Source organism: Pelodiscus sinensis, chromosome 1 (genome assembly GCF_052426305.1).
Source record: "Pelodiscus sinensis isolate ZL-2025 chromosome 1, ASM5242630v1, whole genome shotgun sequence".
Lineage (NCBI taxonomy): Eukaryota > Metazoa > Chordata > Testudines > Trionychidae > Pelodiscus > Pelodiscus sinensis.
Window position 1 is genome coordinate 355027888 of NC_143052.1, and position 19600 is coordinate 355047487.

The 19600-nt window shown below is 46.8% G+C and overlaps 2 protein-coding genes across 2 annotated transcripts; both read left to right on the plus strand.

Annotated features, from left to right (window-relative positions):
- The first annotated feature begins 9641 nt into the window (after positions 1–9641).
- Positions 9642–10589, plus strand: LOC102445241 (olfactory receptor 52R1-like). Its single transcript, XM_075922864.2, has one exon. The coding sequence runs from the start codon at positions 9642–9644 to the stop codon at positions 10587–10589; it is 948 nt and encodes a 315-aa protein (XP_075778979.2).
- Positions 10590–17794: 7205 nt separating this feature from the next.
- Positions 17795–18793, plus strand: LOC102445505 (olfactory receptor 52E4-like). Its single transcript, XM_006126316.3, has one exon. The coding sequence runs from the start codon at positions 17795–17797 to the stop codon at positions 18791–18793; it is 999 nt and encodes a 332-aa protein (XP_006126378.3).
- Positions 18794–19600: the final 807 nt, after the last annotated feature.

Consider the following 19600-nt stretch of genomic DNA (forward strand, 5'->3'; position numbering starts at 1 on the left):
CAAGTCAAGGTGGGGGGGAAAAGGGGGTTTGGGTGGCACAGAGGGGGCAGCTTGATCCCATGTCCTTCCTGAGGTCCATATCTCTGTTGAAATCACTGAGCTACCCATTTAGAAAACAGGAAGCTTGTCCAGATGCCCTAAGGGGTATGACTGTCAGGGCCCCCGGGGCATGCAGACTCTGAAAGAAACCATCGCCTAAACTGATGATCAGAAGAAAACCTAGAATCCTAGGGCTGGAAGAGACCTTAGGAGTCACCGAGTCCAGCCCCCTGCCCAAAGCAGGACCAACCCCAACTCAATGAGTCAACAGTGTGATGCTGTTGCAAAAAAAAGCAAATATGATTCTAGGTTGTATCAACAGGTGTGTTGTAAGCAAAACTCGTGAAGTCATTCTGCCGCTCTACTCTGCACTAGTTAGGCCTCAGCTGGAGTACTGTGTCCAGTTCTGGGCGCCACATTTCAAGAAAGATGTGGAGAAATTGGAAAGGGTACAGAGAAGAGCGACAAGAATGATGAAAGGTTTAGAGAACATGACCTATGAAGCCAGGCTTCATGAACTGGGCTTGTTTAGTTTGGAAAAAAGAAGATTAAGGGGGGACATGATAGCGGTTTTCAAATATCTAAAAGGGTGTCACAAGGAGGAAGGAGAAAATTTGTTCCTCTTGGTTTCTGAGGACAGGACAAGGAGTAATGGGCTTAAAGTGCAGCAGGGGAGGTTTAGATTGGACATTAGGAAAAAATTCCTAACTGTCAGGGTGGTCAAATATTGGAATAAATTGCCAAGGGAGGTGGTGGAATCTCCCTCTCTGGAGATATTTAAGAACAGGTTAGATAGACATCTGTCAGGGATGGTGTAGACGGAGCTTGATCCTGCCTTGAGGGTGGGGGGCTGGACTCGATGACCTCTTGAGGTCCCTTCCAGTCCTATTATTCTATGATTCTATGATTCAATCATCCCAGCCAGGGCTCAGTCAAGCCGAGACTTAACCTGTAGGGATGGAGATTCCACCCCCTCCCTAGGGAACCCATCCCAGCGCTTTCCCACCCGCCTAGGGAAATCTTTTTTCCTAGTATCCAGCCTAGACCTCCCCCACTGTAAATCTCTTTCTTAACTTTTAAAAGTACTTGCCTAACAAGTTTTTTTTTGAGTGACATGCTATTGTAATACTAATCAATGAATAGGGAAGGGAAGTTGGGGATAGTTGGACTCATTAGGGATTCTTCCTGGTCTCTACATCCAGACACATTTTTGGTCCCCACTGACAGATGGAGTACTTGGCCATTGGACACCTGCCCGGTTTTACTTGAGAGCCATGGTCGACCTCAGTGATTTTGGGGGTGGGAGTGTTTTACTGACCTGTTGTGGACGTGTGTCAGTGGTGGAGACACAGTAAAGTTTTGCTTTCAGTGAAAGCACTTGTGTGTTGTGCTGTTTGTAGCATCCATCTATTGTAATGTGTTTTAAAATATCTGCTAGTACTGGAAGGGACCTTGAAAGGTCATCAAGTCTACTTCTCTGCTTTCACAGCAAGACCAAATACCACCCCTGACAAATTTTTGCATGCATCTGACGAAGTGGGTCTTTGCCCACGAAAGCTTATGCTCCTACACTTCAGTTAGTCTATAAGGTGCCACAGGACTCCTCGCCGCTTTTGCAGATTCAGACTAACACGGCTACCCCTCTGATACTAGACTGAAAGGTTATCTATCAGAGATTGCAGTTTGTTTTTCTTTTCTTTTCTTTTCCCAAGCTCTTTCTAGTGGTAAAAGAGCTTGGGGGTATTCCTCTGGAAGAAGTTCAAGTGATTCTTCCTGGCTTTCAGAAGGAGTTTTTACACTTGGTGGTGGCAGCCTATGTCCCAGGGGCCAGAGAATCTTGGGGAGCTTTTAAGGAGAACCCCATAGAATCAAGATATTTTTAAGGTCTCTTGCTATGGGGGAGGGATAGCACTGTGGTTTGAGCATTAGCCTGCTATGTCCGCAGTTGTGAGTTCAATCCTTGTGGAGACCATTTAGGAATTTGGGGCAAATATTTGTCAGGGATGGTACTTGGTCCTACTGTGAAGGCAGGGGACTGGACTCCTTGACCTTTCAAGGTCCCTTCCTAGGAGCTAGGCAATCTCCATTAATTCAATTTAAAGGTCCCCACCTTCTGCACTCAGAGTGCCAGAGAGGGGAACAGCCCCAACACAGGCAGAAAGATTGTGATAGCAGGGAAACCACAATAAATCTGGCCTTCTGTGTGGAAAGGGAAGCTGAGGCACCAACTCACAGCAGCGATGAATATCTGTTTGAAGTTATCCCCAATTGGAAAAGCACAATGGTTAACAATAATGCGCAGAAGAGAAAAGATGTTTTCTAGCAACATAGAGAAAGCAACTTCCTGCTTTTTGAGATCACTAGGCCGATCTACAACATGTTAAAAAGCAAAGCAAACTTGGCAGGAACTCTCATAGGTAACACTACAATGTGTTGTAACACTGGGGAGTAGTAAGTTTACTAAAACCCAAAGTGGGGGCACACTGCCTTCGCATCGGTCAGTCACAGACACTTAGGAAACAAACTAAGGAAATAGATATGATGTTCTCTGCTGCGCAGCAAAATCCTGGTACCCCCATATTTACCATAGTGATGTGATTATGATGCGTTTTATACAATGTAGGTCCTATAAGGTGTCAATAGATATGTCACAATTTGCTAAATACAATTGACCAAATTAGAAGCATGCATCTCTTCTGTACTTAAAGTTTTGAATATTGACTATGTACCAGCATGCCAGCTGTGTCAAATCATGGGTCACACACATAAGGTGTTTTATCTACAGTCTAGCACATTATGGATGAACCAGTTAAGGAAATGACCCATTAAAAACACAATCGGATTTTAAAAAGCACATCCCGAAGGCATTTTCTGTGAACATTCTAGCCAGGATATGGATAATGGCCCTGCTGTGACTCCTCAGAGCATGAAAAGGCATGTGACCAGCTCATGTGACATGCAACTCCATCTTGTTCCAGTACTTTTCCACTAAATTTCTTGACAGCTTTATCTGGGGCAGCGAACTTCCCTCCACACGGCAGAAGATATAAAAGCAGGAAGCTACATCATCACAGGGACTCACTCCTCACACAACTCAATACTGGGAAACACCTTGGCTGCGTCTACACTGGCATGATTTTGCGCAAATACTTTTAACTGAAAAGTTTTTCCGTTAAAAGTATTTGTGCAAGAGAGCGTCTATACTGGCATGTGTCTTTGCACAAAAGATTTGCTTTTGTGCAAAAGCATCTGTGCCAGTGTAGACGCTGTCTTGCGCAGAAAGCTCCAATGGCCATTTTAGCTGTCTTGTGCAAGAAATTAACGTTGAGCAAGAGGGCAACTTGCGCAAAAGGGCTCCTCTGAGCAGGAGTGTCAGACTATTTGCACAAGAACCACTGATTTTGTACATTACAAAGTCAGTGCTCTTGTGCAAATACTCGTGGCCAATGTAGCCAGGTGGCAAGATTTTGCGCAAAAGCCGCCGCTTTTGTGCAAAATCATGCCAGTCTAGATGTAGCCCTTAGGAACAGGGATAACACCTGGGCTGAGGTCCTAAGTGAAGGGAATTCTAGCCAGGTGACATGCTGCTTGATTGTAATCTTGTCTAGAACTGAGATGGCAATTTGCTTCTTTTCTGAGGTAAGCACGTTTGATCTGTATGCTACTACCTGTAATCAATTAAACCCCACCTTTGCTTACTTAATAAATCAGCTCTTTGTGTTACCTAAACCACTGTCTCGTTAGAAATGCCAAAGGGATTTATTAGTCAAGTGCAGGGGCTGGTGCTTTCTCCTCTCCACATTGAGGGAGGGGCTACCTAGTTAACAAACTGACGTTGGTCAGGTTTCTGACAAGGACAACATGGTAAAGCTTTTGGGGTCCTAAGCTGGAGTGGTGGGGGGACTGCCTGGAGCTGCTCCATTTTGGGTTCCTGGGTGGCTAGTCAAAACATTCATCTAACTTCAGCTGGGTGTGTCCCTGCCTGTGTACAGTTGTGCAAGTGCATGATTTAGTGTATGTGTACACTACAGAGTTTTGTTGGGAAAATGGAGATTTTTCCAAAAAATTTCAATTACGTCCACATTGAAATCGCGTTCCACGAGGAGTAATGGTAGAGATCCAAATTCGAACTACCTACTCTGTGCTGCATGTAGCCACAGGCACGGAGTTTGGATTAAGGGACTTTTAAAAATGGCGGTGCCCGGCAAGATGCAAATGAAGCCCGGGATATTTAAATCCCGGGCTTCATTTGCCACTTCGAATGCCTACATTAGCCACCCTAGTTCGAACTAGGGGGCTAGTGTAGATATACCTTAGAGAGGGAGCCCAGGTTTGTATGTGAAGATGCTGGGTACCACCACAGATCCAGGTTACACCTGGACGAGTCCTTCACATAACCCCTCCCCAGTGAAAAGTCCCTACTGACCCATGAGTCCATTACCTCTTGTTATGGACTCAGTTACTTACTGTTGGAAATAATCCAAGACACTCTGGATGCAGGTGAAAACAAGCGGAGGATTTATTATATACCAGCTGATGGAGTGACACGCAGGGGTTACTCTGGTGAACACTGGTTAATTAACACAATACAATAGGTTATATAGTTAGCAGGTGGACGGAGGAAAAATGATTTGATAGGTCTAGCAGCAAGACGAAATGAGCACATAAGCTAATAGAACTACTAAAGATTACATAATATCTCCGCCCATTGTAAAGTAACAACTCATTAATTAATATACAGGTGGTTATTGTTCAAATGCCAAAACATGTCAGCAAAACAGTAATAACATTTTAGTCTGCATAGATGATGATATTTCTATAGCAGGCGGGTATGGCCTTGAGTTGGTGCAGCGCTTGGTTCTCAGGCTTATTATCTAGGAGTGAAGCAAGACAGTTTAAGCAAATTTTATGAATGTTATCTTAAGCAAAATGTGTTACGTTACCAACTGAGACCCTGTCTGAGTGTTTTAGAATGTGGTTGCTATGGTGCCCAGGGTCTTTTACTGCCTGCAGCTCTTATCCTGACTGTGGTGTTCCCAGGCTTGATCCCAGGATGGAGTCATGCTGTTTAGAGGCCTACTAGCACATTTAGGGCTGCCTCAGTTTACCCTACACTTAAAGAGAGATCATGATCACAGCAAGGAAGTCTGGATTCATGGATTCATTTTTTCTACAACCTTGGCAATGTCATGTGTCCCTGTGCCTCACTTTACCTATGACGGAGATATGGTCACAGGAACTTTCCTTTGCTAGGCATTTTGAAGATCCTCCATTGCAAAAGTGCTCTTCCTACTGAAGAGAGGTGCTGATGAGAAATCCCAATCTCTCATCCCCTAGCGACCACCCCATGTATCTGCAGAAAGTGCGCATGTCTCCCCTCAGGCATCTTTCTTCTGGTCTCTCTGTCGACTGCCTACACAGCCAGGTAGGGCATTTACAAGTGATCAGACCCTGTGGAGTGTTAGGCATCACCCCTTGTTTTCTTACTAATCGACTATAACTTTTAAATATACACAGAGCAGCCAATTTCTCTCCGGCTCAGCTCGGAGCCCAGGAGTGCTCGGCTCCCTTTGGGAAGTTCCCTTAATTACTGTTTACACCGAGGCTGGATAAAGAGCACGAAGCACAGACAGCTTGGGTGGAGCATGTTCATAGTCAGATGCCTCTTCCTCTGCTACAGATTGAATGAACCCCCTTGGGACTGCACAGAGCTATATTATAAACGGTTCATGCTCCTGACTTGTCTCTCCATGTGGGACACTGAGGCAGAGGCTGGACCGAGAGAGGCACGGGACGCGGCTGCCTGAGGAGGATTCCCAAGGAAGACCCGTCCCTCTCAGGATTCACAGGTACCTTTGTCTTGCTGCTCGTGAATCATAGCGCAATGTGGAAAGGAGAGTTAGACAATAGGTCTTTTGTCCTTTTCATTCTGCACAGCCGGGAAACATCCCACCAGGAGTGACTTTGTTCCAGTCACATCATAGACCGAAATGTCCTTCTAGGCATTGTTCCCCCCAATGGACTCCAGCCCTGAGGTGGCCACATTTAAGTGGCACAGTGGATCCTTCAGGAGGAAAGGTGTTAGTAGACCAAATTCTGAAGCCCTGGTCTATATTTTATTCATGACCCACTGAGGCAAAAGTTCCCCTGAACTAAGAACTGAGGAAGGACCTCAGGAGCCAGCAGTGTGTTAATGCACAGTGACTGTGACCTCATTCTCTTTCATTCCTAATTAAGGTGGAGGGGCTGTTACCTACCTTTTATCTGCTGGAACGCACACGAGTGCTAGGGCTTCTCTTTCCATAAGAAATCTTCTCTCCAAGCTTCAGTCGAGAAGTCGGCTGAACTGTTATGCCTGCTAACTGGGAGATTTCAGTCCAAAAGGTTAACATTTTACAGACTTTCGGGCAACTGAAAATGAGATCTCATGATTGAAAGTGTCAGACAGCCTTAACTAATGGTACCACATACAGTGGCAAATTCATCAGTGATATCTCTCTCTCTCGTGCATTTTTCTTAGGCCCCCAATCAGTTGTGTGGCTCTTTTGTGCACCCTCTCCAAATTTTTCAGTGTCCTTTTGGAAATGAGAACCTCAGGACGAGATGCAGTCATTTTCACCAATGGATATACAGGGTAAACTCCTTCCGCTGCTCCCGCTCAGCACCCTCCTGTTTCTTTTTCAGGGTCTCCACGTTCCATAATAGAGAGCTATTCTGAGTGGATAGCCTTGTGTGTGCCCTTATTAGAATATTTTACTTGTATGGTCCCAGCTCACTAAAAGCACCACATAAGTGATAGGCCCGTGTGGCCTCCTCATTGTCACTGTTTTCCCTACCTTTGAGTCATGCACAAGCTAGACATGCACACATCTAGCATTTCTGTAACAACAAGTTCCCTTTCTCTCTCTAAGAGGTACATCTTTATTAACATGTCTTCTGTTCTTAATATACTTAATAACCTTTGTTATAGGCGTCACTTGCCGTCTAGCTTCCAAGTGTCTGTAGAATAGTGATAGAAATGTAGCCGTGTTAGTCTGGGGTAGCTGAAGCAAAATGCAGGACAATGTAGCACTTTAAAGACTAACAAGATGGTTTATTAGGTGATGAGCTTTCGTGGGCCAGACCCACTTCCTCTGATCAAATAGTGGAAGAAAATTGTCACAACCATATATACCAAAGGATACAAGTAAAAAAAATGAACACACATGAAAAGGACAAATCACATTTCAGAACAGGAGGGGGATGCAGGGGCGGGGGGGAGAGAAGGAAGGTAAGTGTCTGTGAATTGATGATATTAGAGGTGGGGAGAGTGGGATGTCTGTGAGCTAATGGTATTAGAGGTGATAATTGGGGAAACTATCTTTGTAATGGGTAAGATAGTTTGAGTGTTTGTTCATTCCTTCTCGTGTCTGTAGACGTTATTGGGAGAAAAGGGTTCTCTGTGTGTCAACTGGAATGTATTCGGTTCCTTGGTTTATTTTGCTCTCCTCTGTCATAGGCCCCCTTATTTGTCCCTTCTCTACAGAAAACAGTCCTAGACATTCAGTCTGTCCACACCTGGCAGCCTGCCCTCTTCTCACAGCCTGTCTCGGACACTTTCAATCTGCTTCATCCTTTAGAGAGACGGGGTGGCCAAAACGGAGCCCAGGTCCAAAGCAAGTTTTCTCCATCCTGTTCCTTTGGCATGTGAGCCTTGTCTTTGTTTTAGCCACTGCTGCGAATGAGCAGGCATGTCCACTCTGCTATCAATGCCACACAGCTCCCCAAGGGGTGGTCTTGGTGGGACGTTTCTACTGGCACCTCTCGGCAAAGGTTTCTGTTTTTTTCCCACTCTCAGATTTTGAGCAGCTGGGTGACTGGGAAACACCTTAGGCTACTTCTACACTGGCATAATTTTCCGAAAATGCTTTTAACGGAAAAGATTTCCGTTAAAAGCATTTTCGGAAAAGCGCGTTTAGGTTGGCACGGATGCTTTTCCGCAAAAGCTCTTTTTGCGGAAAAGCGTCCGTGGCCAATCTAGACGTGCTTTTCCGCAAAAAAACCCCGATCGCCATTTTCACAAAATGGTCATTTTCGGAAAAAGACTTGCCTGAACAGTAGCAGCATAGTATTTCCGGAAAAGCACTGATGATCTTACAAGAGATCGTCAGTGCTTTTCCGGAAATTCAAGCGGCCAGTGTAGACAGCTGGCAAGTTTTCCAGAAAAGTGGCTGATTTTCTGGAAATACTTGCCAGTCTAGACACAGCCCCTACAGTATAGAACCATTAGATTGTGTTCTGTAATGCAATGAAACCACGAGGGATAACTCTGTGTACTTCCAGCTGGTGTCCATTACGGTTTCCCACGCCTCGATGTGTAGGAATTATTGACACACGGCACGCCCTCAAATAAGCACTGGGTTCTGAGATTCCCCCCGCAAGGCCTGTGCAGGTCTGGGAGCAGAGTTCAGGATTTCTTCCCCCAACAGCTCTACACAGGCTTCTAGCCCACCCTGCTCCAGTTTCTTTCACCCTGTCTCATACCGAGACTCGGGCTGTAGGGGCTACAGCCTCTGGGATTTTTTCCATGGCTTGAGCACCCATTTTTTCAGGGGCTCATGAATTAGCCCCCTCCACTTCCAGGAATATATTCTAGCCCAGCTCTGAAGGTTGCACAAAAATGAAGGTAGCACTGGGACCCACTTACTCCAGCAACTTTTCAAACTCCCCTCCCCTCCACATGATCTCACTTTGGTCACGGCCCGCACAGTTAGAATACCGTGACATTTCAGACGCAAACATCTGGAATCCAGAAAATGACCAATCTGAAACATTCTGATCATAAAATGAACCAGAATCCAGTAACACACAGTCTTTCCCCTGGGGGTGCTCTCTTTGGGATGTTTCCCTCGCCTCGGGAATTCTTAAAGGTATCTCTCTTTACACTCTCCGATTTAGAGCACCTAGCTCCCTACAGAAAGGATCCTGTGGCCTGGCTTTCCTTGTAACAACAACGCTGAGGGGTAACCAGTGCGTACGCTCATTTCTCTTGTTGGTGCGATTACGGTTTCCCACACCACAATGTGTAGGGATTGCTGATGCATGGAGCTCCAATATGGAACTGGCATTAGAAGGGTCAGTTGTTCTTAATTCATGTCTCTAAAGGGTCTGTCTAGACAGCAGGGCTATTTCGAGAGACCAAAGGTATCCCGAAACATCTATCCCTGGTCTTCTACATGTTCTCTGTTATTTTGAAATAGATTTCAAAATAATGGGTGCGCTATTCCAGCATCCCATAACCCTCATTCCATGAGGTTTAGGGGTTGTCTCAAAATAGTGCTGCATTTTGAAATACATTTGAAATAAGTTATGCAATTTGATAAGCACAAATTGCATAGCTTATTTCAAGATGCACCCTAAATAATTAAAAGGTCACTTTTTGAGTAACCAATGTTCTTCACCCATAGTGCACATGGTATCTCGTTAACACGGTCTCTCCGTTCAGGTATTTGTACTACGACCATCACCCTAGAGCCTGGACACATAGAGGAAGTCAAGGGAACACACGGTACCCGCAGGAGACACCGTTCTGCCTCAGACTTGGACACCTTCTCCCCCACAGCATGTCAGATTTCAACACAACCAACTTCATCAACCCCTCCACCTTCATCCTGTTTGGCATTCCTGGCCTGGAGGAGGCCCATATCTGGATCTCGATCCCCTTCTTTATCATTTACGTCATAGCCCTCTTGGGGAACTTTACCATCCTGTTCATCGTGAAGAGGGTGCCGAGCCTCCATGAGCCCATGTACTATTTCCTCTGCATGCTGGCCACCACCGACCTGGTCCTGTCTACATCCATCCTTCCTAAAACATTGAGCCTTTTCTGGTTCAGTTCCAGGGAGATTGATTTCAGTGCCTGCCTCACCCAGCTGTTCTTCATTCACACCTTCTTAGTGGTAGAGTCTGGGATCTTTGTGGCCATGGCTGTGGATCGCTACGTGGCCATTTGTGATCCCCTGAGACATTCCACCATCCTGACAAACTCCAAGGTGGTCCACATAGGCCTGGCTGTGGTGCTGCGTAGTTGCATGCTCATACTGCCCTTTCCCTTCCTTGCACGTCAGTGGCCATATTGCAGAACCAACATCATCCTCCACACCTACTGTGAGCACATGGCTGTTGTGAAACTGGCCTGTGCTGACATCCGTGTCAGTAGTTACTACGCTCTCTTTGTGCTATTCTTAGTGACGGGTCTGGATGTGTTTTTTATTGCCATGTCCTATATCCAGATCCTCAGGGCCATCTTCAGGCTCCCCACCAAAGACACCCGGCTCAAAACTTTTGGAACTTGCAGCTCCCACATTTGTGCCATCTTAGCCTTTTATATCCCCGCTCTCTTCTCCTTCCTCACGCACCGATTTGGCCACAATGTGGCTCTGAATTTCCATGTTCTCATGGCCAATGTGTATCTCCTGGTGCCCCCCATGCTGAACCCCATCATCTACGGGATGAAGACCAGACAGATTCAGGACAGAGTGCTCCGCTTCTTTACTCAGAAAAAGACATAAAGATTTCACCTGGGGTTGTAGACCGCATACGGAGTTCCATATGATAAAAGGTGTCACCTTTCAAATTCAGAGAATCGTAGAATCCTAGGGCTGGAAGAGACCTCAGGAGTCACCGAGTCCAGCCCCCTGCCCAAAGCAGGACCAACCCCAACTAAATCATCCCAGCCAGGGCTTTGTCAAGCCGGGACTTAAAAACCTGTAGGGATGGAGATTCCACCACCGCTCTAGGGAACCCAGCCCAGCGCTTCCCCACCCACCTAGGGAAATAGGTTTTTTTCTCTAATGTTCAAACTAGACCTCCCCCATTGCAACTTGAGCCCATTGCTCCTCGTTCTGCCACCTGCCCCCACTGAGAACAGCCTCTCTCCATCCTCTTTGGAACCTCCCTTCTGGGAGTTGAAGGCTGCTCTCAAATCCCCCCTCACTCTTCTCTTCTGCAGACTAAAGAAGCCCAAATCCCTCAGCCTCTCCTTGTAGGTCATGTGCTCCAGCCACATCATTGTCTTTGCTGGTAACAATGAGGAGTCCTGTGGCACCTTATACACTGGCAGATTTATTGGAGCATAATCTTTTGTGGGCAAAGACCCACTTCATCAGATGCACGTAGTGGAAATTCCAGAGGCAGGTATAAATATACAGGCATCAGAAAAGTGTACCAGTCAAGAATAAGGTTAGAGGTAACATGGTCAGTTCAGTCAGGGAGGGTGAGGCCCACTTCTAGCAGCTGATGTGGAGGTGTAAATGCCAAGAATCGAGAAACTGCTTTTGTAGTTGGCTAGCCATTCATAGTCTTTGTTTAATCCTACATTAACAGGGAATCGATGGTTAAAATGGCTAAAATAGGAGCATAGTATGAACAGGCTGGGGCATTTTAGCCTATTGATTCCCAATATTCTGTTTGCCTTTTTGAAAACCATCCTACATGTGGCAGATGTTTTCAAAGAATTGGCCACACTGTCTCCAAGACCTGTTCCTTGAGTGTGAACCCTTTCATTTTCTATACAGAGCTGGGATTATATTTTCCACACACATTCATTTACGGTCATCAACCCTGAATTTCTCCTGCCATTTTGTTTCCCAATCACCCAGTTATGTGAGATCCCTTTGTAGCTCCTTGCAGTCAGCTTGTTACTTATCTATCTCATACGGTTTTTGTATCATCTGCAAACATTGACACCTCAACGTTTACCCCACTGTCTTGAGCATTTATGAATATGTTGAACAGCTCTGGTTTCAGACCAGACCCATTGGGGACACCACTAGTTACCTCGCTCCATTCTGAAAGCGAATCGTCTATTCACACCCTTTGTTTCCTCCTTTTTTTGTTTTAAATCTGGAGTGTCTGGCTATGCATGCAAGCTCATCCTTAATTTAATTAAATGGGCAGCTTTTTTTATGGTCATCCTTCCAGCTCTGTTTATAAGCGAATTCTCCATCCCAAAGGCTGAAGGTGGGACATCCCATTCCACATTCAAGCTGGGTGGCTGCTAAGAGCTCAGTCGGGGGCTAGGGAGTGTGCTGTAAGCAGAGCTTGGGCACAAAACTTGGGGGATTTACATCTTTAGGGATGCTGATAGGAGCAAACCCTGGCTCGAAGAGTTGAATATGGTTTAAGACTCCAGAATGCAGGGGGCCCGTTGTAACTCTAGGGCCCTCGGAGAAAAAGGAAAGTCGGCCATTTCATGGTCGGTATGCCACTGATTCTCGGGGTCCACAAAGGGTTCTTCTGAGGGTTTAGGACTCTATCTGCTGCCACTTCTCCAGGGGCAAGACCTGTGTGCCTGTCAATCCGGAGGTGATGCGCTTTGGCCTGAGCTCAGTCCCGGCAGATTGTTCACTCCAGGGACTCTGACAGGGCCAGGCACGCTTCTGTGACGGACCGTGCCGTGTCTGGGCACAGCTGAGGGCATCCGCTCAGGGCGAATTGCTCAAATTCGGGGCTCCTTACAGCCCCCAGACTGGTGACTTCTCCAAACAGGCCACAAACCAGTCCCACAGAGCACTTCAGCTGCCTGCCTGAAGCCTCACGAGCAAAACCCCTCTGACACCCCAGCAATATCTGTGCCCCAGATGGCCCCGGGCCTCATATACAGGTGGGGGGGGGGGTCTTAGAACCCAATCCCACCTACCCCGAAAGAGTTCTGTCCAGTTCCAAGAAACCAGCCACAGATCCCAGCCAATTTACCCTCTGGATCTTACCCACAAATCACGCTGAGCCAATCCTTTAGCATCTAACATCTAAAGGTTTATTACCACAAGAAAGAAAAGCATGAGAGTAAGGTTGTTAAAGGATAGTACATTACATGCATCGAATCTCCCAGTTCTTGATGCAGGCTCTAGCAGAGATGTTACAGCTGCTGGCTTAAAAGTCCTTGTTGCTCATCCTAGGATCAGGATGGGTCCACAGTTCTTTCTGGCTCTTCGATCCCTGCACTGCTGCCTCTGGGATGAAGTGCTGAGCTGTGAACCAAGATGGAGTCGACCACATGGCCTATTTATCCCTCCTTTCTGGTCTCTTCTTGGCTACAGCAGGTCACCTGGCCCATGGTCTATCCCTGTGTTCCCTGCTGGTAGACCTTAGGCATGAGTCACCACTCTTGAGGTGTGTCCTTGGCCTATAGAGGGCTATTGTTCCAGAACTTTGCTCGTTAACATGTCCATAGGCTGAGCTGCTTTGCCCATAGCTCAACCACATATAGAGAAACATATGGTATCCACACAAAATACATGCTTCTAACTTCACATACTGACATTATACAATCACATGAATAGCATATATGGAATCAGAAGAAAGTAGGCTTCTATTGGACACCCCACATGGCCCCCTCTGTGCCACTTTTGGGGCCAACACCCCCGCATGGGTGCAGCAGTGATCTGGCTGCACCCCTCAAAATCCAGTAACGTGACAGCTTCACAGCACACAGGTCAGCTATCGTGGGATGAACACATCACGGGGGAAAATGAGCCGAGCGAGGGAGAGAGAAGGTCACTATGAGGAGAACTTTCCAACGGCCAGTATCAATGACAGGTCACTTTGGGAGGTGGTGGAATCCCTGTCATGGGCGGTTTACGCACAAGCTGGACAAACACCAATGAGGCCTGCCTCAGCATTGGGGATTGGGCTAGCTTGCTTCCCAAGGACCCTTCCAGTGCTACAGTTCCATTATGCCGTTCAAAGCAATAACTGCCCAAGCTGACCTGTAGCCAAAGCCTCACGTTTAACGTCACCCCTTGTGCTCAGGTAAAACAATGATGAAAAGTGTCTATTGGCCACCACTTGCACCACACAACACTTTGGTTTTCGCATTGGCCCCGGCCCAGTCATGACATCATAGCCTCTCCTTGCAGATTTTTTTCTGCCCAATCAGGTAAAATACGACCCCGTCTCAAATGCTCGCCTAGCACAATGGGCATTGTTACTGGAAAAACAACGAGTGGTCCTGTGGCATCTTAGGCTATGTCGTCTCTGCGAGTTCTTCTGGCAGAAATTATGCTAATGAGACACTCTAAATCTGCTGGCAATGCTCCTCCTAATGCACCCTAATATGCCATTAGCCTTCTTGGCTACAAGGGCACACTGTTGACTCATAGACAACTTCTCATCCTCTGTTATTCCCAGGCCTTTTTCTGTAAAACTGCTACTTAGCCAGTCAGTCCCCAGCCTGTAACAATGTCTGGGATTCTTCTGTTGCAAGTGCAGGACTCCGCACTTGTCCTTGCTGAACTTCATCAGATCTCTTTTGCCCAATCCGCCAATCTGTCCAGGTCACTCAGGACCCTATCCCTGCCCTCCAACGTATCTACCTCTCCCCCTAGCTTAGTGTCATCCACAAACTTGCTGAAGGTGTAATCCATCCCCTCATCCAAATCATCAATAAAGAGATTGAACAAAATCAGCCCAAGAGCCGATCCTTGGGGCACTCTGCTAGAAACTGACCACCAACCTGACATCGAGATGTTGATCACTACCCGTTGGGGCCAACAATCTAGCCAGCTGTCTATCCATCTTACCGTCCATTTATCCAATCCACATTCCCTTAACTTGCTGGCAAGAATACTGTGGGAGACCGTATCAAAAGCTTTGCTGTAGTCAAGTGTATCACATCCACTGACTTTCCCATGTCCACAAAGCCTTATCATGATGAATTTTCGTGTGTTTGATGAAGTGGGTCTTACCCACGAAGCTCATGACACGATGTATTTTTGTTAGTTTCAGAGGGTACGTCTACTCCTGAAATAGCCTTCGGCACTGTGTAGACAACAAGCCTGTTATTTAGAAATATATTCGAAAGAACGGGCATCTTATTCCGGCTTCCTGTAAGCATCGTTGCCCGAGGAGTAAGAAAGAGTTCGGCATAGCACTTCACTTAGAAATTTAGCAGGACGTCAAAGGGAGCACACTCTCTATTTGGCTTCTCTTACTCCTCATGGAAGCAGGACAACCGGCATTGACCAGAGCACCCCTCTCAGTTCAAATTAGCATGTCTTCACTACCCCCTCTAATTCAATCCCTGAAAGCTCAACAGTGGCAGCTTCAATTTTCCATGTAGTATAGACGTACCCTAAGGTGCTTCAAGTCTACTCAGTGTTTTTACAGTATGATGAAAGTTACTGATGAGAACTACAAACAAGAGGACTGTGTAGCACTTTAAAGACTGACAAGATGGTTTATTAGATGATGAGCTTTCATGGGCCAAACCCACTTCCTCAGATCAAATAGTGGAAGAAAATTGTCACAACCATTTATACCAAAGGATACAAATAAAAAAATGAACACATATGAAAAGGACAAATCAAATTTTAGAACAGAATTGGGATGGAGGGGGGGGAAGGGGGGGAGGTAAATGTCTGTGAGCTAATGATATTAGGGGTGATAACTGGGGAAGCTATCTTTGTAATGGGTAAGATAATTAGCGTCTTTATTCAAATTTGAGTGTAAAGGGTCGAATTTAAGCATGAATGACAGTTCTGAGGATTCTCTTTGAAGTGAAGTCTTAAAAGGTCTTTGAAGCAGGATGCAGGTAATCAAGTCGTTGAGACAATGTCCTTTCTGGTTGAAATTCAAGAAACTGTTTTTTCTTTGTGATCCTGTCTGATATCTGTTTTGTGGGCATTGATTCTTTGGCGAAGTGTCTGAGACATTTGTCCAATGTACATTGCGGACGGACACTTTTGGCACATGATAGTATAAATTATATTTCTGGATGCGCAGGAATATTTGTTCTTGATCTTATAACTCACTTGGTTGGGTCCAATAATGGTATCAGCAGAGTGAATATGTGGACAAAGCTGGCAATGGGGTTTGTTGCAAGGGAAGGTACCAGGGTTGGTATTAGTGTGCTATGTCGTGTGGTTGTTGGTAAGAATCATCTTGAGGTTAGGTGGTTCCCTTAGTGAGAGCCCCGGGTGCCTGCAGAAAGTGCTCATGTCTGCCCTCAGGCATCTTTCTCTGGATCTGTTTTCTTATTAATCAACTATCATTGTTATATACGTACAAAACGCACCGAGCAGCCAGTTCCTCCCTGACTCATCCCAAAGGCCAAGAGTTCTCCTCTCCCTCTGGGAAGGAGCCTTAATTGCTGTTTACTCCTAATGCTGTAGGGAAGCACAGACAGCTTGTGCGGAGCCTCTTTACATTCAGATGCTTCCTTATCTACTAGAGGCTGAGCCGACCCCACTGGGACAGCTCAGAGCTGTGTTATAACCAGTGCACAGCCCTGTGTCAGCTCTCAGCATGGGATGCTGCTGCTGCCGATGCTGGGCTGAGAGAAATGCAGGATGTGGCTGCCTGAGGAGGATTCCCACGGAAGACGCTTCAGTCACCAAATTCACAGGTATCGTCTCTTGCTGCTTGAGAAACCAAGCACAGTGTGGGAATGGTGGGAAAGAGAATCGGTCCATGGTCTTTTCCCGTATGCATGGCCATTAAACGCCAACGGGGATGAGTTTGCTCTCGTATTATTGGCCATAATTTCCTTTTATTTCATGCTCCCCCAGCTGATGGCCCCCGGCTCTGAGGTGGCCACATTTCAGTGACCCAGTGGGTCATTCAGAAAGAAAGAGGTCCAGTAGAAGCCCAAATGCTGAGGTAAGGGCCTCTCATTTGCTCAGGCCCTACTGAGGCAAAACTGCCTGGAATGGAAAGTGTAGAGGCGAGGAGACGGCTGGGTGGTAATGCAGAGAGATTGTCACCTCCTCCTCCAGCGAATAGCAGGACTCCGGCTGTTACCGGGAGCGGATGGGCTATGACCTCTCTTGTATCTGCTGGGAAGTATGGCGGAGCATGGCCTTTGAACTCAAGTCATTTTAAGAATTGGTCAGTTCGGGCAAGACATCTCTGCTAGCTTCATTGAGCAAGTAGATTTCTTTGTTGTGTTAATAAAATCACCTTTTTTAAGACTATGATCTGATTCATGTGCCCTGGAAGGTAACAGACGGTCCGTGCGCGCATGCCTAAGACTGGGAGGTGAGCTATCTCGGATTTGGATTTTGTCAAGATCTCTTGTGGTAAAAGAACATGGGCTACCCTTTGGAGGAAGTACCTAAGTGACCCTTCTGGGGCTTGAAAGGGGTTTTTTTCACTTGGTTGGTGGCAACTTACCTCCGAAGTTCAGGGAATCTGTGACCTTGGGGAGTTTTTAAACAGAAGCCTGTCGAGACAAGGTATTTTTTAAGCCTCCTGCACTTGGAGTGTGAGAGTAGGGAACATCCCTGACAGGCTAATATTACGAATGAGCAGCTATCTGCTATCAGTGACATGCAGGCTGTTTCCCTGTTCCCCCGGGGAGCTGTCTTTGCGAAGGTGTTTTTCAACTCTCAGATTCAGAGCAAATAGGTGAATAGGGAACACCCGGCTGCATGTACTGTCTAGCCTGGATTACATGGACAAGCAGGGATAACCAATAACCACATTCATGTTTGCTGTTGGAACCTATTAAAGTTTCCCACACCATGATGTGAAGGAATAGCTGGCACATAGAGAACCATCAAATATGAAATTGGCATTTGCAGGCTCCATGGTTCATCATTCTTTTCTCTAAATAATAAAAAGGACATTTCTTTTCTGTATGTGAAGAGCAACCAGTCTCTTACACCCCCGAGAAAAGCCTCCAGTTGAGCATGTCGTGTCTCATGCAAATGTTCTCTTTCCATCCAGGGGCTTATAACTTGGCCATCATCATATTCATCAGGAGAATGTAAGCTACATGCAGGAGAAATTGTTCTGCTTCAGGACTGGACACCTTCTCCCCCACACCATGTCAGGTTCCAACACAACCGCCTTCACCAACCCCCCCATCTTCATCCTACTGGGCATTCCTGGCTTAGAGACAGCCCATATCTGGATCTCCATCCCTTTCTCTGCTATGTTCTTCATGGCCATCTTGGGGAACTTCACCATCCTCTTCATTGTGAAGAAGGAGCCAAGCCTCCATGAGCCCATGTACTATTTCCTCTGCATGCTGGCCACCACCGACCTGGTCCTGACCACGTCCACCCTGCCTAAAATGCTGAGCATCTTCTGGTTCAATTCCAGGGAGATCGATTTCAGTGCCTGCCTCACCCAGCTGTACTTCATTCAGTGCTTCTCAGTGATGGAGTCTGGGATCTTAGTGGCCATGGCGTTGGATCGCTACGTGGCCATCTGCCATCCCCTGCGACATTCCACCATCCTCACAAACCCCGTGATGGGCAAGATCAGCCTGGCCGTGGTGCTGCGTGGCAGCCTGCTCGTAATGCCCTATCCCTTCCTGGCGAGGCGCTGGCCGTATTGCAGAACAAACATCATCCCCCACACATTCTGTGAGCACATCGCCGTGGTGAAGCTGGCCTGCGCCGACATCCGCATCAGTAGTTACTACGGCCTTTCTGTGGCCTTCTTGGTGATTGGTGTGGATGTGTTCCTCATCACCCTGTCTTATATTCAGATCCTCAGGGCCATCTTCAGCCTCCCCACCAAGGACGCCCGGCTCAAAACTTTTGAGACATGCAGCTCCCACCTGTGTGTCATCTTAACCTTTTACATCCCACGTCTCTTCTCCTTCCTCACACAACGTTTTGGCCAGAATGAGCTCCTGCATTTCCACATTCTCTTTGCCAACGTGTATCTCCTGGTCCCCCCCATGCTGAACCCCATCATCTACGGAGTGAGGACCAAGCAGATCCAGGACAGACTGCTCCGTCTCTTTACTCATCAAGGGACCTGAAGTTTTTTGTCCTGGTGCTCTGGCTCTGAGATTGAGCTCCAATTTTAAGGCTGTCATCTTTCTCATGGCTGTTAGTGGGACTCCTCCAAAGCCCGCTGCTTTGCTCACCTCTTCTACCAAGTCCCTCCCCTGGTGCTCATTCCAATTCTCCCTTCTTCCTCTTGCTTGCTGCACCGTTTCCACTCCCTTCCTCTCCGAGCTATAGAGGTACCATTTCTGGGTTTGGGGTTAGATGGGATAATGACTGACAATATACAGCTTCGCATTATTGATAACGGGTTAGTTGGGATAATGACTGAAAATATACAACTTCGCATTATTGATAACGGACATACTGATTAATATTAGCAGAAGTGAAACACTGTACTCAGAGTTACATCGTAAGTGGTCAAATCCAGTTTCATGCACACATTCAAGCTGTCTTCTGTCAATCTTACGGTGGGGGCTGGGGGTGGCGGGGTGCAGAAGTTTGGATTGGGATGTATGAGGAGCTCAGGGCAAGGGTGTGAGCGTGGTGGAGCAATATTATGGCAGGGGACTGAGGATGTGGGGAAAGAGAGGATCACGGCAGGGGACTCAAGTGTATGATGGGTTCAGGGCTGGAGTGTGTGTGGGGGGGGGGGGATACAGGAGTGTTATGACGCTGCAGCCCGATAGGGGCTGGCCCCCAATTGAGGGCCTTGTTGACCAGGCTTCATTTTTAAATAAAGTGAAATAGTATGTCCAACACAAGGTATTTCCACATTGTCTTTATGGCAGGGGTGGGGAATGATTTTTGCATGGGGGGGTCACTGCCTCATAGAAAAA

What these genes read in the sequence shown, in the direction of transcription:
- LOC102445505 (XM_006126316.3), top strand. Translation starts at nt 17,795, where the DNA reads ATGCAGGAGAAATTGTTCTGCTTCAGGACTGGACACCTTCTCCCCCAC.
- LOC102445241 (XM_075922864.2), top strand. Translation starts at nt 9,642, where the DNA reads ATGTCAGATTTCAACACAACCAACTTCATCAACCCCTCCACCTTCATC.